This window comes from Dromiciops gliroides, chromosome 1 (genome assembly GCF_019393635.1).
Source record: "Dromiciops gliroides isolate mDroGli1 chromosome 1, mDroGli1.pri, whole genome shotgun sequence".
Lineage (NCBI taxonomy): Eukaryota > Metazoa > Chordata > Mammalia > Microbiotheria > Microbiotheriidae > Dromiciops > Dromiciops gliroides.
The window spans coordinates 716,098,900-716,122,360 of NC_057861.1; the positions used below are offsets into that span (position 1 = coordinate 716,098,900).

The 23,461-nt window shown below is 41.4% G+C and overlaps 1 protein-coding gene across 8 annotated transcripts in view; it reads right to left on the reverse strand.

Moving 5' to 3' along the window:
• The window catches only part of ITPR1 (inositol 1,4,5-trisphosphate receptor type 1), a 395,541-nt gene that overhangs the window by 35,122 nt on the left and 336,958 nt on the right, over positions 1-23,461 (reverse strand). For all 8 annotated transcript variants that reach the window (XM_043977918.1, XM_043977916.1, XM_043977917.1 and 5 more), the window contains 6 exons: positions 18,282-18,446; positions 10,974-11,169; positions 9,773-9,865; positions 8,718-8,857; positions 7,930-8,095; positions 5,543-5,703 (listed from right to left, as the gene is read on the reverse strand). In XM_043977918.1, the coding sequence (XP_043833853.1) occupies positions 5,543-5,703; positions 7,930-8,095; positions 8,718-8,857; positions 9,773-9,865; positions 10,974-11,169; positions 18,282-18,446 (921 nt within the window). The remainder of the gene's footprint in view (positions 1-5,542; positions 5,704-7,929; positions 8,096-8,717; positions 8,858-9,772; positions 9,866-10,973; positions 11,170-18,281; positions 18,447-23,461) is intronic.

Consider the following 23,461-nt stretch of genomic DNA (forward strand, 5'->3'; position numbering starts at 1 on the left):
TAACAGAAGTAGAGCACTTTGAAAACCTTGAAGATCTACCAGTCAGCTATCATTATTATCTGAAACACTGTGGTTCCACAGGCCTCTGGGCATGAGTGACCTGGCAGCTGCCACCCAGTAAAGAAGAGTGAGAGATGAGCCAAAATGAGGGGAGACCGGAACAAACATGAGAAACTCTCTTCTATCTTGAAACCAGGATCAAGATTCCCAACAACCCAGCTGCCAACATTGTCAAAATCCATCATTTCTTCCAATATTGCCTCTCCTCTCCGGGAGGGAGAGTTCTCTTCATCCCCCAGGAAGTGGAAAGAGTTTTTCTAGCACCATCAGACTCCAGAGCTTCCAGAGACACTGACCACTTCACAGTCTACAACTGTGCCAAACTGGAACACGGCACTCCCAGAGCCAATTAGCAAGGAAAGGCTTACAGTGCTCGGCAGGCTCACAGCATGGCTGTGGTGGCTTCATTTCTTATAGGACCTCTCCACGTAGGGAAAAAATTGGTGAAGTAGTCCAACAAGGAAAGAGACTTGGTTTACTGGATTTAGTCTTGATCAAAGGGCCTTACTTAACCTGGGGTCTGTGAACTTTAAAAAAAGGATAACTACATTTTTTTGTTGTTGTTTTTTTGCAGGGCAATGGGGGTTAAGTGACTTGCCCAGGGTCACACAGCTAGTAAGTGTCAAGTGTCTGAGGCCGGATTTGAACTCAGGTCCTCCTGAATCCAGGGCCGGTGCTTTATCCACTTCGCCACCTAGCTGCCCCGATAACTACATTTTAATAGAACTGGTTTCCCTGGTAATCCTGTGTGTTTTACTTTATGCATTGAAGCACATTCTTCTGAAAAGGGGTCTGTAGGATTCACCAGACTGCTGAAGGGGCTCAAGGCTCCCCAGAAGGTCAAGGATCCCTGGTCTGTGTCATCTTTTTGATGAGTATAGCATATACTTGCAAATGTTTCCTTAGGGCAACTATGCATCTCCACTACTACAAAGAATTAACAACTATGATGTCAGTCCATTAACTGGGTGATTTTTCTCATGCAGAACTGGTTCTGAAGAGGTTGGCAGACATAGGATATTCTCATATATTCAGGGGCATCTGGACTCCAGTCTTTCCAACAATCCCATTAATCACCAGACAGAAGTAGGCCAGCACAGGATGGGGCACTTCCTAGCACTCTGCCTGAAAAGTCACTTTCAGTAAAGAGGTAAGAGGGCAGTGAGTCCCTGTGAAGTGCCTCTGAGGGCTTATGGGAACCATTTTTCTTTAAAGAGCAGAGGCAGGGATGCTAACAGCAGGCCTTTAATAGCAGCAGTTCTTTAACAGATCTTCCTCACATCCTTAGCATTGCTCATTTGCCCACCCTTTGTCACCAGACCGACACTACAATCATCCCGGCCTGGTTGGGGGCTACAGGGCCTTTCTGAAAGTTTAGCTGGCTTTCCTCTGCAAAGTGGTAGGTAACCACTTGGCTCAACCTCTTGCAAAGGCTCATGGGGTACAGCTCATGGGCTTTTTTTTGTTACTGAGGCTGCTCTCCCCACCCTTGCCCCCCAGCAATGGGTGACTAAGCCTTAACAGCCCTGAAATGGTTCTGCTGCTCACTTCTGTTCTCCTCCTTTAGCTGGATTCCTTTACTTCCCTTCCAGGTGACTCAGGATGGCACTGACATCTTCAGCAGCAGCCTCCACCTCAGATGGGTGGTCTGACACAGGCTTTCCATGGCCTGTTAAGAGACACTTGTAGGGGCAGCTAGGTGGTACAGTGGATAGAGCACTAGCCCTGGATTCAGGAGGACCTGAGTTCAAATCTGGCCTCAGACACTTGACACTTACTAGCTGTGTGACTCTGGGTGAGTCACTTAACCCTCACTGCCCCATAACACTCCCCCCCCCCCCAAAAGAAACACTTTGTGCTGAGAATCAGTGTTAAAAGACTCACTATATTTCAGCTTCCCCTTGTGACCCTTACCTACTGAACAACACTCGGCTTCCTTAAATTCACCCTTCCGATCTATCTGACACCATAGTTTTAGGCTGATGTGGAGAGTCATTCAGCCGAGGAAGGGCAGGGATAGTAAAAGCAAAATCAGTCAGAAGCTGGTGTTCTCAAAGCACCACTGGTATGGCGGGCTATGAAAACAGCGTGTCCATTGGAGCCATTCTGGAGGCAGGGCCAGTGGGGGTGTTCTCAGGCTGCTAATCCCCTATCAGGTGATAGCTCACAAGACTCCTCTAAGTCCTCATTACTGAGGCAGAAACCCCACACTCAGCCAGAGGATTCAGTGACCCCAAAGTGACGTGGTTAGCAGTTAACCTCACATTCAACCTCCGGAAGATCTGTAGACAGAGATACTGGGCATGAAGACTCTCTTAAGACAGGAAAACGAAAAGAACTTTTCTTAACAGATTGCAGACCATAAAGACTTATGACAAAGATGGAAAAACCAAGGCCTTCTCTTACAAGTGCTCTGATACGGATCAAGGTACGCGTGACACATACATGCACCTATAGGGCTTCCAGACAGAGGCAGAGAGGACGAGGGCTAGACTCGGAGTCAGCTGGAGTCTCATTTTCTTCTGTTCTCCCCTCTGCTACTTCCCAACAGCCTCCTGGCCAACCATCCGGCTCCTTGATCTTGTTCTATTACGAATGGGCCGTGTTAGCATCTGCCCGCACGCCTTCCATCTTCTCAAGTTGTTTCTCTTGGTTCTGCTCACTTCACACAAATCTCCCCAGGTTTCTCTGAGACAGCCCTTTCGGTCATTTCTTATAGCACAATAATCTTCATGACATTGTTAACTATGATTTGTCCAGACATTCAGCAGGAGGCGGGTACCTCCTTTATCTCCCAGTTTTTTGCCACCACAAAAACTGTTTGTCTGTATCACTTTTTCCTGTTTCATGGATCCCTTTGGCTATAGGCCTCATGGTGCTATCGCTGGATCAAAGGGCATGCACAGTTTAGTAACTGTCGGGGCATAGTTCTAAATTGCTTTCCAGAAGGGTTAGATCAGTTTATAGCTCCACTAGCAGCACATTAATAAGCCTGTTTTCCTGTAGCCCCTCCAACATATGTCATTTTCCTTTTTTGTCATCCTTGTCAATTGACGGGTATGATTTTGAGGTTGAACCTCAGAGCTGTTTTAATGTGCACTGCTCTAATTATTAGTGGTTTGGGCCATTTTTATCTGGCAGTTGACAGTTTGGCCGTTTTTCTTTGAAAACCATGTTCTCTTTATGTTGATTCATATTAATTTATTAATTAGGGGAATGGCTCTTACTCTTAAAAATTTGGATAATTTTCTTATGTCATGGAAATGAGAATTTTATCAGAGAAACAATGCAAAGATTCTTTTTTTCCCCACTTAATTGTTCTTCTTCTAATTTTAGCTGCGTTGGTTTTCTTTGTGCAAAATGTTTTTAATTTTAGACAATTGAAATTGTGCCTTTTGCAATTCTCTCTGTCCTTTGGTCATGAACTCTTGTCCTATCCATAGATTTGAAAGGTGATTTATCCCCCTTGTTTCTCTAATGTGTTTATGATGTTACTTTTTATATCATATTCATGTATTTAGAGCTTATCTTGGTGTGCAGTATAATGTGTTGGTCTAAATCTAATTTCTGCCAGATTGACTTCCCAGAAGTTTTGGTCAAATAGCCAGCCAGTTCTTACCCAGTAGGTAGGGTAATCCCATTTTTAAGGTCAATTTTCATCTGCTCTATATATCTTTTGCTGTTGGTCTCTAATTATTTTCTACTGTCTTGCTCTGATCTTTTAATTATTTCCTATTTGTCTTAACTCCCCAACAAAATTGTAAATTCCTTAAGGATAGGGACTATGCTTCATGCTTCGTTGTTGCCCTACACACTGCTTAGCCAAAGTAAGCATGTACCATGATTTATACTTGTTTCTTTCTTTCTTTTTCTTTTTCTTTTTTTTTTTTTGGCATGGTAATGGGGGTTAAGTGACTTGCCCAGGGTCACACAGCTAGTAAGTGTCAAGTGTCTGAGGCTGGATTTGAACCCAGGTCCTCCTGAATCCAGGGCTGGTGGTTTATCCACTGCGCCATCTAGCTGCCCCCTTGCTTTTTTTTTTATTCTAATGCTTCCTGTGACAACGGTTAAAACTGTCACTTTGGCAAATCATTGGCATTGCTTATATTTGAAAATCTGCAATGGTTTCCCATTACCTAACATTTCCCATCGAAGCCCTCACTTGGTTGCCCTCAATCAGCTTCTTTCTACCTAACAGAGATTCCCTAAGTCTGCCAAACTAGTCTGCTTACTAGTTGAGCCATGTGACTCTTTCCTAAATCAGCTATCTGTGCCCACATGTTCTCCCTTCCCTCTGTTAATCTGTGTTTTCCTTCTTCAGAACCACGCTCAAAGTCACCTTAAGGAATCCTCTCCTGATCTAAGAGTTATTGTTATTGTTCAGTCATTTTTCAGTCATGTCTGACTCTCCGTGACCCCATTTGTGGTTCTGTTGGCAAAGATACCAGACCAGCTTGCCATTTCCTTTTCTAGTTCATTTTCCAGATGAGGAAACTGAGGCAAACAGGGTTAAAGTGACCTGCCCAAGGTCACACAAGCTGGATTTGAACTCAGGTCTTCCTGACTCCAGGCCTGGCACTCTATCCACTGTACCACCTAGCTGCCTGATTTAAGAGAACCCAAATGCTTTACTCCTTTAATCTCCTCTGCACTTAATATTCAGTTTGTGTTACAGTAATTTGGACCACTTTGTACAACACTTTGAAACTTGACATTTTTTAAAATGACCGTATGCTCCATTTCCTAAACCAGGTTGTAAGCTACTCATGGACAAGCAATGCCTCCTTGTTCTTCTTAGGGCTAGGATAGTCTCTGTGGCACTTAGCACAGGAGTGTTCCAAATCTGTTGCCAATGAACAGCCAGGAAGCAAATGTATTTGCACTGAAAGCCTGCCATCTATAAATAAGAGTTTTAATTTGTGCTTGTTTACATAGAAAGTTTTACAATCACAGCTAAAAAAGGGGGGGAGCGGTCATTCAGGATAATGTGTAATCAATCAGCACGTATAAGTCTCCAGTACCCCGAGGAGAAGCCAGAGTTGCATAGCTACCCAAATAGAACAGCCTCCCTCCCTTCCTTTTGCCATCTTCTCCTCTGTTCCTGAGCATTTTAATGAGGTTTAGACCACAGGTATGAAAGAGCAGCTGGCTTGGTGACCTCTTCAGCACAAATTCTGAGCCCCCACAAGGCCCCACAAAAGCCTAGTTCACCAAGCACTCACAATGACTGCCCCATCTTCTAAGTATCTATCGGTGTCTTTCCAATCACTGCAAAAATTAATATGAGATTCAAATCCCTCTCTTCACCTGATCCCTACCTGTTAGCAAAGCATCTGCCTGAAAGGTTACCTACAGGCCAGATGAAAACATCATGAGTCAACAGTTCTGTTCTAGTGGGACACTAGTTCATGGGAGGCAGACCTAAACATGCATGTTCAAGAGCTGGAACCAAAATTGCCTTGAAGGGCATTTTTGTACTCACCTTGATCATTTCTGCCACGTAACTTTCTGGTCCTGTGTACTCGGTAGAATCCTTCACCTTGACCAAGACAATGAAGCACAAATAATGCCACATGTTGTGTTCCTCTTTAATGTGCTCTTCAAAAGTGACCGTTTTGTTATCGAACTTGTCTCTTTCCAAGCCTAAAAGAGAGAACATAGCCTCTCTTTAGCACCGAAATAAACTCTGTTTGCCCTATAAATTCCATCTAAAAATGTGGATTTACTGGGCCTTCCAATGAACCCCATTATAGATTTGTGTATATGTCTAAACATAACACAGGTTTAAAAGGATACCTCTGACATATATCAGAGGTTTTACAGATTAAAGGACCTCTGAGATCATTTGGTTTAAGCACCTCATTTTTTTTTTTTTTTTAGTGAGGCAATTGGGGTTAAGTGACTTGCCCAGGGTCACACAGCTAGTAAGTGTTAAGTGTCTGAGGCCGGATTTGAACTCAGGTACTCCTGACTCCAGGACCAGTGCTCTATCCACTGAGCCACCTAGCTGCCCTTTTTTTTTTTTTTTAAAGATTATTTTATTCTAATTGAATTTGTGTGCAAGAGGGTATTATTCTTGTTTTTTGTTTTCGTTTTTTTTTGGTGAGGCAATTGGGGTTAAGTGACTTGCCCAGGGTCACACAGCTAATAAGTGTTACACATCTGAGGCTGGATTTGAACTCAGGTCCTCCTGAATCCAGGGCCGGTATTCTATCCACTGCGCCACCTAGCTGCCCCCTCATTTTTTTTATGTTTGTGTGTGTGTGTGTGTGTGTGTGTGAGGCAATTGGGGTTAAGTGACTTGCCCAGGGTCACACAGCTATTAAGTGTTAAGTGTCTGAGGCCATATTTGAACTCAGGTCCTCCTGACTCTAGGGCCAGTGCTCTATCCATTGCGCCACCTAGCTGCCCCATAGCACCTCATTTTTTACAGGTGAAGAAACGGAGGCTAAAAGAGGCTATGTGTCTTATCCCAGATGACAAAAGAAATAAGTAATAGAACTAGGATTTGAATTCAGGTCTTCTGCCTTCCAAACCAGTGGCCTTCTCACTTCCTCATACTGACCAAAGAATCAGTGTGTTAAGTGAAAACTGCTCATGCTATCCTAATTATAGTAGACAAACCATTGATAAGTTCAGTGAGCATGTCTCATCTTGAAATTCATTAATTCAAGCATTTATTGAGCATCTAGGACACATAATTCACTGAGCTAGGAACTGGGGGAGATAAAAATATCTATAAGACATGGTCCTTGCCTCAGGGGGCTTATAGTTTAGTAGATATGCTTACTTCTCAGAAGATCAGGTTATGATACTTTTAAATATATCATCCTGATTAAGTTCCAAAATTTTTATGAGCTTGAAGCATGCTTTAAATTTCTCTCTGTTCCTGTCCTTCCCCCCAACCCAGTGCTGGCTAAAATAGAAAAGCTGATACTTAATAAAGGTTTTTTGATTAGACTCCATCTCTCAGCTCCCAGCATTTTCTCCTGGCTGGAATGTTCTCCTTCTTCCACTCTGCCGACTAACCTACCTGGCTTCCTTTAAGTCCCAACTAAAATTGTTCTTTACACTAGAAGCCTTCCCTATCCCTTCTTAATCCTGGTGCCTTCTCTCTGTTAAGTATTTCCTATTTATCCTGCATATAGCTTGCTTTGCATATATTTATTTGCATGTTGTCTCCCCCATTAGACTGTAAACTACTTGAGGACAGGGGCTGTTCCTCTTTTTGTATTGCAAGTGCTTAACACAGTGCTTGGCACATAGTAGGTGCTTAAAATTTTTAAATTAATTAATGACTCATTGTAGGGAGGAAATGATGCATAGCTTTTCCAAGGATCTCTTATGAAATAATCCTTTTGTTATTACATAAACACACACACAGGCACACAAGTAAAATTTGGATACTTTCTTTAAAAACATTTCTGAGAGTTTAGACCTACATGGACATCTTCCTTCCTTTGAATCTGTTCAGGGGCAAGGGTGTGAAAATAGAAGGCCCAAGTTCAGGGAACAACCACAAAGTCGAGGCACGTGATGCCAGGCAGAACCCTCAGTCTTTGTTTCTTAGAACTGTTCTGCTGTAAGAAGTGTAGTGATGGGGAAAACACTGCTCAGGCTAAGTTAGGAAAGGCAATGGGTTTCCTCTAAGAATATTCTTTGCTCTGAGGACGGACGATGTTGAAAGAAGAGTACAGAAGAAATAAGAGTTTAACCAGAGGGAAACGCTCGGGAAATTCAAAGCCCGTCATCTGGCATGTCTTCAAGGCTCACACATTTCCCCAAGACTCCTCCATCCCAGCGGATGTGGCTCCCGGCTGAATGGGAACTCCCCTCCCTCGGTAGCCTGAGGGGAGTGGCAAGACTTACCACAAATAAAGCAGGTGGTCTTTAAGATCTCTTCTTTCTTCTGCTTTTCACTCCTGAGGTCGGCAAAGGTATCGATAATGACCCCAAAAATCAGGTTAAGGACAATGATGATCACCATGAAGAAGAACAAGAGGTCATAAATCACTCGAGCAGCAAATAGAGGCTCCTGAGAGAAAGGAAATGTCGTCATTAATTCTAACCATTAGCTCGATCCTTTGAGTTTTGACAGCTCCATGGCGAAACAGCATTAAGAAACCCTGAAACAAGCTTAAGCTAGACCTTTCTCCCGTCAGCTGTCAGGACAAACTGAAACTTCTGGTGCCCATTAGTATCTTTCGTTCCAGCTTCAGAAATAAGTGAAAACCATTATTTTCTACAAAGCTGATGAGACTAAGTTGAGTTCTATAAACGTTTTTTTAAAAAAAAACATATCTCTATTACAAATCATTAGCTCTTCCATATACCATCTGTCATGCAGTAAACAAACTTTTGAGATCTGAGATCTTTGGGAGATGGATCTCAGGCCGATGAACCTGATGACTGGCATTTGATGTTACAACTGTTTATATATACAGAATAAACACTGCCCCTCTATAGATTGTGAATCTCCACATATGACTTTAACATGGTAAACTAGAACAGTCTTTTTGGAGAAAGTATGCATAACCGGCCACTGAACCCCATTTACTTGGCTCCCTCCTATTTTCCTTCAGTATACATTTAATCTCATTTACTGTGCACTATCACCCACCCACATCTCTCTTCCTTCCCCTTCCATATTAATTTACCTCTTTGGATGGCTTCCTGAGCACATCTCCTACTCCGCCCCCACTTCTCAGCCCATGACTCAGCACAGTAACAATACACATCAGTAATGTCTCACACGTATGTTCTTTATCTTCTTCAATTTGTTCTGCAGGAGTCAGCTCTGTTAACATAGCAAATAATAACAGGTTTAACATGTGAGAAAATATATACCATGATTTTGATATTATATTTCTTGAATGCCATTTCACTGGCTGACAGGCAGGAAAGGAAAATAAATTTAGAAACTGAGGGCAAAAGATCCAAACATTTCCATTCAAAATGTGTAACCATCAATAGTAGCATTTCACATTTTCAGCGACTGTAGCATCAACCACTAGTAACTTCCTCTGTTTGGTTCCAATGTTATCCTTTCTTTGACGACATCTAAAAATACTCCCCGCTCTTTTGAAATGTATAGGATTCTGGTCCCAGTCCTGATACTGACTCATTGTTTGACCTCAGGTAAGCTGCTTAATGCCTCGGAGTCTAGGGTTCTCTTCTGTCCAAGGAGGATACCACTACTTACTGACCTCACAGGACTACTGTGAAGTTAAAGTGTGATATCTATGAAAGCATGTACTGTTAAAGTATCTGTAGCTATAATGTGGGCCTTCTCATTCATGGTAATCTCCCCAGGCTACAGTATATTAAGAGGGCATTTTCTTTCTTACTTTCCTAATGAACAAAGAAATAGTACTATTTATCAACAGATCATCTGCCACTCTCACGTGCCCTATTCCTGTCCTTTCCTCTAAAACAAACAAATAAAAAACCACAAAAAACCCTCACTAACATTTTGACATTTGCTAGCAGTTTCATTTTTAAGCAGAGTCTGCTCCAACCTGTTTTCAGTTAATTTATCTGGGTCTCAATTTCCTTACGTGTAAAATGAGGGGGAAGGGGAGCTAGCTGATCTTGATGTACCATTCTATGAGCCTGCGAGTCTTACCTAGCCTTAGACGAGGAGATGGCATAGGCTCTGGAGGAAATCAAATTGAAGATGGGGTTTAGAGGCTATTAAATTTTAAATGCCTACCTTCTATGGGTGCAGGAGAAGAACAGTTTTCCCCAGCCCCCAACCTACAGACATCAGAATACAGGAACTCTCCCGCCAAACTTTCACTGGTGTCTGTAAAGACAAAGTTTATGGTGAACAGTCTAAACATATCTTGCCAAAATGCTTGAAGCCATTAATTCATACCCCATTAAGTAATCCTCTACAAAGATAAGTCATGTAACTGAACTGTAATTAAAATGTGAGTTGTAATGTACACACTCATTTGAAAAATGCTGTCTCTGGATGAAATACAAAAGCCAGAGGATGTGAATTTCTGCGTAGCTCATGAGAAATACCGTATGCACTAGCCCATCTCTTCTACTTTAAAGAACATCTCCGAAGGACACTACTGAATATGCAGCATGTTAAACAAGAACTATCCAAATTCTGCCCCTAGCTTTAATTGATATTATAGGCTATCTCAGTCCCAGAACGATTAACTTCAGATTTTCATGTTGGTCAAGATGTGAAATGAAGTTAGCTTCAACTGGCGTGATGAGAGTGTGTGTCCACACATGAGTAATTGTTAAGAATTTAAAGTTTGGGGCAGCTAGGTGGCGCAGTGGATAGAGCACTGGCCCTGGATTCAGGAGTACCTGAGTTCAAATTCGGCCTCAGACACCAAACACTTACAAGCTGTGTGACCCTGGGCAAGTCACTTAACCCCAATTGCCTCACTAAAAAAAAAAAAAGATTTTAAAGTTTAAGGAGATGAAACCAAAACTATATGCAAAAGTTAGTCAAAACATTGCCTGCATTTCTTGTGTTGGGAGCTACTATAAAATCTGCAAAACAAACAAACAGCATTTCACCAAGCACTGTGGTGTGTGTGTATATAGATATGTATATAAATGTAAATATAATATATATGTATATAAATTGTAGTAGCAAAGAACCTGACCTTCACTCAAATCCATGAGTTCTGTGTACCTGCTAAATTAAGGTTCAAAATCACATTCAACCAGTCCTTTGAAACATGTGAGTTCAGTCCTGCTAAAGGATTTACTTTTAAACTCTATTCTCTAGGTGTTCAGAAGACATGGTAACCTTGGTCGTGTCACTAATTTTGTTGAAAAAAATCATAATTTCTATAACAGAATCTCCACTTTTGTCCCTCTTCCCCCTCTTTATTTACCCGCCCTCCCAGTTAGATAAAAGGATTAGAACATTTCAAACAGACCTGGAAGTGAGGTTTCATTGGGCAGCCTGTCTACTTCCAGGATAAAGTCATCTTTGAAGAACAGATAGCCCACAATGGAGAACAGGTAAACCAGGATAAGGGCAAGAACAGCTGTCAGGATGATGGACCGTCCATTGCGAGTAACACTTTTAATGACATTAAGCAGCGTCTCTTCTCTGTACACTAAGTCAAAAAGCTTTAAAAAAAAAAAAAGGTCAAATTTTCAGAAATTTCTATGACAAGTTTTTATCAGTAATTCTATAAGGATTTCCATAGTGCCAATCCAGTCAGGTTTTCCCCAGATTCCCCTTCCCCCTAGATGCTAGTGCCAACCCCTTTGAAACTACCTTCCATATACTTTTTATATCTTTCCTAGTTATTTAGATGTTTTCATAACCATTTGAATATGGATTTCTTGAGGGGAAAGACTTTTTTTGCCTTTCTTTGTATTCTCAGTACTTGGACCATCCTGAGTGATTACTGGATGCTTGTTGACTGACTGATAATAACAATGGTTAGCATTTACGGAGCACTTGAAGGATTGCAAAGTATTTACATGTATTATCTCATTGACCTTCACGACATCCCTAGTGGTGGGGATTAGATCCAAGCTTTCTCACTGTTAGGGGGTTTCCCTTCTCTGGAGTTGGCTCCGTGGAAAATGAACATTTCATTCAAATGAGCAGATATTAAATATCTGCTGCCTGCCTGGCATACTTAGGTGCTGGGTTAAAAACACAAAACCAAAATAGTCCTTGCCCATGTGAAGCCTACACTCTCTTAGGGAAGAGAGGGGGACACCACGTACAAAAGTAAGCAAATACGGAATTTTTATAATGGGATTTCAGGGGAGGGAAGGCACTTGGAACTGTACAGATGAGGACAGGCCTCTTGAAGAAGATGGCACCTGAAGGAAGTCTCAAAGGAAACTGGAGAATCTAAGTGAAGATGAGGAGGGGAATAGGTTTCAGGAACAGGGAGCAACTCAAGCAAAAACACAGAAATGGGAGATGGAATGTGACATCTTGAAGATGTGGCCCAGAAGCCCTTTGGTCAGGGTATCTGCTGCAATCTTGGGGTGGGAAGAAGGGATAAGGTAGGACCTTGGGTAAGTCACTTCATTTCTTTGGTCCTTTGTATAGAATGAATCAGATGGACTTGACGAATAATGTCTCTTTCAGCTGAATATTCATATTGTTGGCCAACCTCTAATGGGGTGACCATTTAGAAGCATGCTGAAATTTCGGCAATAGATAGTCTGCATTCATTGGGTATTTCCTGTGTGTATGGATAGGTCAAACACCTTTGAATGATTACAGGTCATTCCCAGGAGACTTGTCTTGGGGCTTGGTAAAATCAGGATAATGTTATCTATAACCGAGAACATCTGGAGAACTCACTGTGCATAGGGAATCACTTCTCATTCTGGACTCCACACTGGATCGCCTCCATCGCTCCTCTATTTTTGTCAAGCATATGACTCCCTGTTTTCTGCCTCACTTAATGTCTATTACCAGGTCACTAGACAGTGACATTTCTGTTGTTTATATATATCTTCCAAGGAATCTTGAATAATCTTTTAATCTATGTGTGTGCATACACACATGTGTATACATGATATGTATGTAGACATATGCAGACATAATATATCCCTATGTATGCATATACACATTTGAGAGACAATCTGTTCTACAAAAGCTTATGAGTGGCGTTTTTGTTCAATCTATTAAAAATGTTTTTCATAATCAACAAATGATAAACACAAACAAGGTCTTATGTTTTCTACATCCATCAGTCAATTGTGAGATGGCAAGGTGTTTTTCATGATTGAATATAATGAGAAAACCAACTTATTCCAAACTAATGACCTCATTGAGAATACTTTCACTTCATGTATAGAATACTCTCACAGAGATTTTGTATAGATGTGAAAGGAGATATATAGGTCAGTGGTAGTTGTCTTCTTGGTCACTTAAAAAAAAATCAATAAGGTCTGAGATTTTTTTTCTACCCCTTTGACAACTTACCCTCTTTCCTCTCCCTTTGAATCAAGCCCTCAGTGCTATAGTGCTATCACAACTGTTATCTCTAGTATGGATCTCTTCTAGATATAGCAATCTAATACAGCTGCTTTTCAGGTCTTTATTCTTTAAAATCATTTTTACTTCCTGTATCAGCACATCAGAAACTTTGTTGTTAGGTTCAAGTGTGACGAAGAAAATCCTTGATGAAGAAAATAGTTTGTTGTAACAATTTTTGGAAGTCTTTTCCATTTTTCCTCTTTAGGTCTATATCCTTGAATGCCCTTGAGATGACTGCTTAGTTGAATATCTTGCCAAGCTTTCTTTAAACTGGCTTCACCCTCCACTGCTTCTCTCTGATTTATGCTCATAATTACCCATCATCCCTCTTTGTAGGATTTTACAGGTGAGTTTATATTCTTTTTTTTTTTTTTTTTTTTTTGCGGGGCAATTGGAGTTAAGTGACTTGCCCAGGGTCACACAGCTAGTAAGTGTCAAGTGTCTGAGGCCGGATTTGAACTCAGGTCCTCCTGAATCCAGGGCCGGTGCTTTATCCACTGCACCACCTAGCCGCCCCCGTGAGTTTATATTCTAACACAGTGTTGCCTTTGACAGCCACCTCTCCATTTGGGAGAGTAAGTCACAACGTTTGCTAACTAAGGAGCTTTCTAGGCTCTTTTTGGTCTCCTCATCATGAGAATAAATTTACATTGGTTTAATTTCTTGGTGAAATTATTATAATAGTCGACATCAATGTCATTTCTGTTGTCCATTTCCCATTGTTTATTTTGAAAGGTTTTTAGTAATTCAGAATGAAATCTTGATTACACTCCATATGTTTTTTTCTTTGCTATTCTTTATTTTTTTTATTACATTCTCTGATGTGACAGAATGTATAATACACACTGCCAATTTGATCACCTGACTTCCTTGGGCCTAACTCCCACATCCATAATAAGGTTCTTCCTTCCTGTTAAAATGTATTCAGTGTCACTGTCTGTGATGTTGTTTGATGCTTACTTACCATGTCAATTACCTACTAATTTCTTTTTGAAGAAATTGTACAATCTATACATTTGGGCCTCTCTCATTTCTTTCTCCTAAGCCTCACTTTCCAATACAGTTCTCCTCATCCTCCCTTCCCCCCCCCCTTTTATGTTATTTTATTTGAAGGGTCTGATCAAGTGCTTCCTCGTATTTCTCTACCACTTCATCTTTAGCAAATGGTGCTGGGGCACAAGCCACACTAATTTTCATGGTTATCTTTTTGTAAATACTTAAGTACTTCAATAAGTGATGGTCAAATGTCACATGAAATAACAACTGTGTAGTTTTGGGGCATATGAGAAAACCCAGTCAGCCATCTCCTCTCTTTGTGAGCCATCTTTCCTTCTGCACTTCCTTCTTTTTTTCTGGTTTTGTTTATAGCAAGAATGTTAAGACTACCATGGTTCCACTCTCTCTGTGACAGGTCCCTTCACTGGTCACCAGACAAGGATTTCCCCTTTAAAATATCAACAGGAAAACTAAGTTTGGTGACTGTTTTATGACTGTGTAATTCTAAGCACCTTCTTTTGCCTTTCCCATCTCCCTGGCACCTTCCCTGCAGATGCAGGAGTGAAAGTCACTTCACTTTTTTTCTGTTTCATGGGTTGCCATAGCCAAAAATCCTTCATCATTAGGCTACCTATCTCATGGTGATGTGCCTCTCAGTGATCAGCTGGGCTGATCCTTGGGAAATAGTCTTCCCTTTGTCCCTTAGGTCATATTTGAAGCCTCCTGACCTGACCAGAGATTGGGCTCCACTGTCACAGCCTCTGAGATCCCAGGGACAACCTCCACACTATGAGGACGCATCGAAATTGAAATTGTATAGAGGACTACATTTAGAGCCCTGGTGGTGCATTAGACAGAGTGGCAAGCCTGGAGTTAGGGAGTCCTGAGTTAAAATTTGATCTCAAACACTAAGTGTGTCCCAGGGTAAATATCTTAACCTCTGCTTCAGTTTCTTCAACTGTAAAATGGGGGCAATAATTGCACCAAAGTCATCAGATTATAATGAGCATCAAATGAGATGATAGTTACAAAAAGCACTTAGCACAATACCTGGTGCATAGTGGGCACCACAGAAGTGCTTATTCCCCTCCCTCCTTGATGGAGATTCACTGCTCAAACAGATGAAATATTTTCTCATTAATATAGAATACACAGTATAAAGTAAGAGCACTTTTTTGGGGGGGTAGGGCAATTGGGGTTAAGTGACTTGCCCAAGGTCACACAGCTAGTGTCAAGTATCTGAGGCTGGATTTGAACTCAGGTCCTCCTGAATCCAGGGCCAGTGCTTTATCCACTGTACCACCTAGCTGGCACCCAATAGCACCTTTTAATGATTAACCCACTGCAGTGGTTCTTCTTTTTTTTTTTTTTGGTGAGGCAATTGGGGTTAAGTGACTTGCCCAGGGTCACACAGCTAGGAAGTGTTAAGTGTCTGAGGCTGGATTTGAACTCAGGTCCTCCTGAATCCAAGGCCAGTGCTCTATCCACTGTGCCACCTAGCTGCCCCTGCCACCTAGTTGCCCCTCACTGCAGTGGTTCTTAACCCGGGGTCTATAGACTTGTACTTTTAAATGTTTTGATAACTGTACTTCAATCTGATTGGTTTCCTTTGTAATAAGATATATTTTACTTTATCATTATAGTAATAGCTAGCATTTGCACAGCTCCTTAAGGTTTTGAGATGATCTATTATGTATGTTATCTCATTTGATTATCACAATAACCCTGAGATGAGGAAATGAAGCCTCAGAGAAGTATAGTGAGCTGTCCAGAATCAGGCAGCTAGGACTTGCCTCTGGCAGAATTTGAATTCAGGTATTCCTGACTCTACTGTATAAGCATTATTCTGAGAAGGTCACAGGCTTCAGCAGACTGCCCCTGGACCATGGCATGAGAAGGTAAAGCCCCGCCCCATTGTACTTTATCAAGCTAGGTTTCCTTGTGGCCATAATTTCAAAAGCATTTTTGCATTTTCACTACATTTCTACTACCACCTGCTCCCATACCTATCAGTGTCCTAGCAATGAAGCATTTCATGGTGTTGTACTTCATAGCCTGAAAAAGGACAATCCCCAGAACTGTGTGTGACAGCAAGTTACTGAATATCTCTCAGCTTCCATTTCCTCATCTGTAAAATGGTCATAATAATAGTCCCTATCTTCAGGATTCTTGTCGGGATCAAGGGAGATAAAACACATACAACCTTTTGCAAGCCTTAAAACACTATATACAAGCTAACTGCTGCAATCATGCAGGGTTTGGGCATTTATCAAGAATCTTGTTACCAGGCTGGAGCTGTATTTTCTAGTAACTTCTTAGGACCAATCCAAGTTCTTGCAGGTCTGGGTCTCAGGCTACTTTGCATGTCTTAAGACAGATTTCAGTATTTTGCCTGCAGTTCTCAAATAGAAATGCCCTTTCACTGGAATGTTTAATTCTCCTGGAGATCACAGACCCTGCAAATCTTTAGGATGATGTGAGAGTCAGGCCACAAGCAAGCTTTGGTCCTGTTAAACTCTTCTGAGAGAGAACTAACCTTGGGTAAAGCTTCCGGAACTTGTGAGCTGTTCTTATCTTCTCTTAATGTTAGATTAGAGATTAGAAAATTTTAAAAGCAAGTTGCATTATGAGTTATAGGGTTCACTGCCGTAATGAGCTTTTCACATCGGCTAGTAAAAAGGGGTAATGGGAACTAATAAAGAACAAGAGGCATCGGGAAGGTGAGGCCTTACACTGGCCAGGGGCAAGGCCAAGGCCAAGGTCGCATGTAAGCCAGGACCTCTCTTTTTCAGAAAAGACTCTTTTTATGGTGTTTTGATCTTGACACAGGGAGGAGAGGAACAAAGGTAAGACCTTGTGCAGTCATATGACATAGGCATGAGCTAAAGCATGGGCCCAGATACAAGCTAGCATGCCGGACTCCTTCATGCCAACTTCCACTCACAAAACAGAGGCCATTTCCCAATCCTAAGCCCTGGGTGCAGAAACATACTCTGTGCTGCAGGTCAGTGTTTCCTAGGTGACAGGTCAAATGCCTGAGCATGATGATTTTAAAGCTCTGTCTGCTAACACCAATCTTAAACCAAGGGCAAAGAAAAAGGGCTTAATGCTGGTAATGTGTCAGCTCTGAAGTCCGTAACATGCACAGAGTTTGACATATCTTAAAATTACCCCCATCTTGTCAATGAGAGACTCTGAGGCAGGGTAGGGAGACACTGGATTTTTAAACATCTCAGCCCTTTGCTAGTCTAAGCCATGAGGCTAACCTTTAGATCTGAAGGACTTTATACTTTCATATTTTAAGGCCAGTAATCAATTCTCTGAAAGAGGACTCACAGATTGGTAAAACATTATCCTTTCCCTAATTTTATGCAGGGGAAAAAAGAGATTTAATCTTTATGCCAAGGGTCTGTATTCTCATCCAAATGAAAAAGGAGCAAACAGTTAATTGACTCTGTAATTAAAAACTCGGTTATAAGGAAAGGGGCCTGAACCAATTCATTTTACATAGGCTACACCAAGACATTCACTGCTTGAATTGGATCTAAATTAAATGACTTGTTTTGAAAACTCTTCTGTCCCAATAACTATACCAAACTCATTGCCCAAACCTTTCGATTCAGAAATAGTTCCCAGTCACGTGTCTGGACTAAGCAAATAATCAGAAGCCAACGCTCCTGGACTGGAGCCTTGGAGTTTTGGGTCAGTCACTTAACCACTCCAAGCCTCAGGTTCTTCATTTGTAAGACAGGAATAAGACCGCCTGTCCTGTCTATTTTGCTGGTCATCAGCCACGCTTGGAGAATTTGAAGCCCTCCTTTCTGTCTTCCGATTTTCTTCAAGACTCTGCTCAAATCCTACTCTGTCCAGGAGACAGACCTTCAGTCCTCTTCCACCCTTGCTTCCAGAGCCTCCCCTCTGACATTCCCTTCCGTCTACCTTTTCTATTCCTTGTGTGTACACACAGAGTTTTGGACTTATTGACATGCGGTCTCTCCCCTTAGAATGTGACCTTTGTGAGGTAAGAGATGATGTTTTTGTCTTTCTTTGCATCTCTAGCACTTAGCACAAGGTCTGGCATTTTACTGGTGCTTAATAAATGGTGGTTGGCAGGTTCAAAGGAGATCAAGCATATATGTCAAGTATCATCAGCTCCTAGCCCAGAGTCTTAGCCAAAGCAAATGATCAAGAAGCATTTTTGAATGACTAATGCTGAGAGTCAGTCACCTACCAAGAGGCTGTAGAAGAATTCATGAACAAAGAGTCCCATGGCACAGATAAGGAGATACAACAGATGATAAAGGAATTCTACGTCCAGGATCATTGCTCGGTATCCTCTTGTGAAGGTCCCACAGTTACCAACAAAGCTCATCAGGAAGATGATTTTATTACATACCTAAGCACAATGACAGCAAAGATTAGACACAGCAGACCACCCTTAAATTAGAGGAAATTGTAAAAGCGAATGGTAACTTACCTCTCCTTCCCTCCCAAACCCAGTCACTCTCTCCTCCCACCTTTGCAATGTCCATTGTTTAAAGCATGAGTAGAGATCCAAAATATTTGACTACTTTGGTCCAATAGTACATGCTCCAACAGCAAAACAGGAAATATCCCAAAAGTAAGTTTTGCTGATCTGGTCAATTAATTACTTTGCTTTTCAGGTACATTACAAATTGTATGTGAAATAAGAGAATGCTTCATGTTCATTAGATTCTGCTGTTGATGACCAGAACATACACATGAACGCACACACATACAACACAGATTATGATTTTCCAAATGAATAATTTCTAACCTCCTTACTTGAGTATGTCAAAAAAAAAAAGAATTTACCATGTCAGTAATCTTGAGCTAATCATGACTAAAAACACATGTTAAGTTTCTACTACATCCTAAGCATTATGGGGGCACAATTCAGTGAGACTCTTCAGCTATGCCTTTGAGGAACTCACAATCTTGTTTTTGTTATTGTTATTGTTTTTTAAATTAAGTTTTATTTTCATGAAGAACCACCTTTTCTGTCTCCTCCTATTTTCTTAAGAAAGCAAGAAAAACTAAAACCCTGTTACAAACATGTATATGGTCAAGCAAAACAAATTTCCACGTTGTTCATGTTCAAAAAATTGCCTCAATATGCATTTTGAGCCAACTGTTTCTCTGTCATAAGGTGGAGAGCATGTTTCATCTTGAATCCTCTGGAATTATAATTAATTGGTCACTGTGTTGCTTGGAGCTTCTAAATTTTTCAAAGTTGTTTCTCTTTACAATTTGTTGTTATTGTAGAAATTGTTCTTCTGGTTCTGCTCACTTCATTCTGCATTAGTTCATATAAGTTTTTCAAGGTTTCTCTGAAACCACCCCTTTCATTATTTCTTACATCGTAATATTATTCCATCTCATTCATATACCTTATGGGCATCCCCCACTCCTCAGTTCTAATATTTTGCCAATATTAAAAAGAATTGCTATCAATATATACCTAGTCTCAGTTTTTAATTGACTTTCTAGGGTGAGGAGCTCACAATATAAACATGGGATCAGAATCTCTCTCTCTCTCTCTCTTTTTTTTTTTTTTGGTGAGGCAATTGGGGTTAAGTGACTTACCCAGAGTCACAAAGCTAGTAAGTGTTAAGTGTCTGAGGCCAAATCTCTTTTTTTTTTTAAATTGGATTTTTTATTTAGTATTTTCCCCCAAATACATGTAAAAACAAATTTTAACATTCATTTTTAAAACTTTGATTTCCAAATTCTCTCCCTTCCTCCCCCCCACCCCCACTGAGAAGGCAAGCAATTTGATATAGGTTATACATGCGTAATCATGCAAAACTTTTCCATATTAGTCATGCTGTGAAAGGAAACATTAAAAAAATTGAAGAAAACTAAAGTAAAAAAATATGCTTCAATCTGTATTCAGACACCATCAGTTCTTTCTCTGGGGATAGATAGCATTTTTTCATCATAAGTCCTTCAGAGGTCTCTTGGATCACTGTATTGCTGAGAATAGCTAAGTTACTCACAACTGATCTATAGTACATTTCACTTTGTATCAGTTCACGTAAGTCTTTCCAGGTTTTTCTGAGATCATCTTGCTCATCATTTCTTATAGCACAATAGTATTCCATTACAATCACACACCCCAATTTATTTAGCCATTCTGAGAATCTGTCTTTGGAAGAGAAAACTCCTAAGTCTTCATGGGGTCACACTGATGTCAACTTGCCCACCCCTTCAAGAGAAAATTCAGCTGGCATCCACTGAATCCTGGAGAGGAATCTTTAAATGACTTGACCAACTCCTTTTCTGCTGTGATGGTCAACTTGGCTCTGGCTACTTGCAACATGCTGCCAGTTCATCCGGTTGGTAAGAGTAACTGAGAATCTCAGGAATCGGATAAGCAATAGAGCACAGGCATCTATCTAGCTCTTCAGAATGCTCTAGGCTCACTCAGAATAAGGGGGACTTTCCAGTATGCTACCTGATGGCACAGCAGAATTTTCACATAGTGGAAAAAGTTCATTCTAGTTTGTCTGTGATGATGACAATGGAGAAACATGGGTTTAATAAAACCCAATATGCACTTAATTTGTTGTTCAGTCTCCCCCCCCATTTTATCCAATTCTTTGTGACCCCATTTGGGACTTTTTTGAAAGGAGGCAATAAGGGTTAAGTGACTTGCTCAGGGTCAAAAAGGTAGTAAGTGCCTGAGGCTGGATTTGAACTCAGGTCCTCCTGATTCCAGGGCTGGTACCCTCTCCACTGCACCATCTAGCTGCCCCTATTTGGGATTTTCTTGGCAAAGACATTATAGCAGTTTGTCATTTCCTTCTCCAGCTCATTTTACAAATGTGGAAACTGAAGCAAACAGGGTGAAGTGAAGTGATATGCCCTGGGTCACGCAGCTAGTAAATGTCCGAGGTTGGATTTGAACTCACAAGGATGAGTCTTCCTGATTCCAGGACCAGCACTCTATCCACTGCACCACCTACCTGCTTCTGCACTTAATGAGTCCAATGAACTGTGCTAGGAGCTTGGGATACAAAGACAAAACTGAAAAACAGTTCCTGTTCTCTTCGGGGAGGGGGCAGTCAGAAGCAAAACAGTTCCTGTTCTGGATCAAAAAGCATCCTATATCCCTTGCCTAGCTGAAATGACCATATTGTAGGGGTTATATGCCTCTCTATATTTTACCAACAACAATAAAACTCCATTCTTTGGATCTTCTGGCTGTCATTCCATTTCTCTCCCTTTTTTCACTGTTAAATTTCTTGAGTGAGTGGTCGCTATCCAGGGTCTTCACTACTGTAACTCCTCTGACCTCTGTTCCTCCTACTCAGTTCAAGCCGCTCTTTCAAGAAATCACCAGTGGCCTTTAATCGATCTTCCTTTTTCTCTTTTTTTTTTTTTGTGGGGCAATGGGGGTTAAGTGACTTGCCCAGGGTCACACAGCTAGTAAGTGTCAAGTGTCTGAAGCCAGATTTGAACTCAGGTCCTCCTGAATCCAGGGCTGGTGCTTTATCCACTGCGCCACCTAGCTACTCCCCTTCCTTTTTCTCTTAACCTGCGTTCTGCATTTGGCAATACTGAGCACTTCCCTGAAATCACTTCTTCCTGGGGTTTCTGTAATAAACTATCCTAATTTTCCTACCTCTGACTCTTCCTTCATTTCCTAGGATGCTTTCCTTCCTTCTCCAATTCCCTAGATGAAGGCATTCCCCAAGGTTTAGTCTTCAGCTCTTTCGACATTCTGGGCCCTTCCCTATTGACTCCTTTCTGTAGGGATGGATGACTTTCAAATCTTTCACTCTGCCTTCCTCCCACACTCCAGCGTGGGGATACTTCTAACTGCTTGGAGTCCCTTCCATTTGGATGCTCTTTATCACTTCAAAAATCAGTCCGTGTGAAGCTCAGCATCTCCCTGTGTCGAAGAGCATCCTCTCTGGTCTTTCTGAAGTTCACTGGCCATTTTCCTAATCACTTCAGGCTTGAAACCCGAGTCATAATTTAAAAACCCAGTGAGAAGAATTATCTGTTGCTCTCTTCATAAGAGTTGGCAATATCCAATGATCCCAGAATCGCAGATTCAGAAGTAGAGATATTAGAGGCTTTATTTTTACAGATGATAAAACAAGCCCAGAGCATTGATCAGACTTCAGTAAAGTCACAAAACCAGCAAGTATCACAGACAGAATTTGAATCCGAGTCTGCCAGTCCCTGTGTCTTGTTGCCTAGCCAGTGCACCACTCTACTTGAGACTCCTTCCAGCTCCAGGATCTATGATTCTAACTCTCCTTTGTTCAATATTCATCAGTCAGAAATGCCTTTTCCAATCCATTTTCATTGCCATCACTTGGGCATTTACTACTCCATGCCAGGCCTACTGCAACAAACAGCCTTCAAACTTATTAATAATATTTGTAAAGCACTTAGACATGAGGCCTGACATATAATAGGCACTTAATGAATACTTGTTCCCAACATCCCTCCCCTCGTTCCTGTCTCTCTACTCTCTAATACTTCCAAGCATACCAATGCCAGATTAATCTTCATCAAATTCCTCTACATACATCCTTCCTGCTGAAAAACCATCAAGGGCTCCCTACTACCTATAGTAAGAAAAAAAAATCTAGTTTTCTTCCATTCAAAACCTCCTGCAATTTGGCTTCAAGCCTTATCTCTCACCACACCCTTCTACAATCCTTTATTTTAGGCCAAGTGATCCATTTATCATTCCCAGGATATGCTTTGCAATTTCTACACTTCCCTGCTTTTTTTTTTCCCCCACCTTGGTCTAGTTGTGTAGAATTTCCCTCCTACCTAAGGCTTACAAGACCAAGTTGACTTCCTCCATGAAACCTTTCTGACCACATGCCTTCTTTTTTTAAACTTAATTAATTAATATATTTTTTGTGTGAGGCAATTGGGGTTAAGTGACTTGCACAGGGTCACACAGCTAGTAAGTGTTAAGTGTCTGAGGCCGGATTTGAACTCAGGTACTCCTGACTCCAGGGCCGGTGCTCTATCCACTGCATCACCTAGCTGCCCCAGACCACATGCCTTCTTACCATTCATTCTGCTGCTCTATCCTTTAGACCACTGGACCTCCAGAGACCATGCCTTGGGGAGCTGTCCCAGTTTGGGAACTCCTATCCTTGGGTCACACGGTCCTGATTTGTAAGTGAATGAGCAAAAACTCACAAAGGCCAGTAGAGTGATCCAGCCCCAGTTCATGCTTCACAGCCCTTTCCATGATCCATCCCAGTATTCGTCTTGAAGTCCATCCAGCGCAATTGTCTTTTCCAGCTTGCTTGAGGTGGGAATTATAATCCAACCTGTACTACCACCAATTCAATCAATTCCCCTAACTCTCCATTCCCTTCTGAGGCCAGGATTCTGCTATATACATCTCCC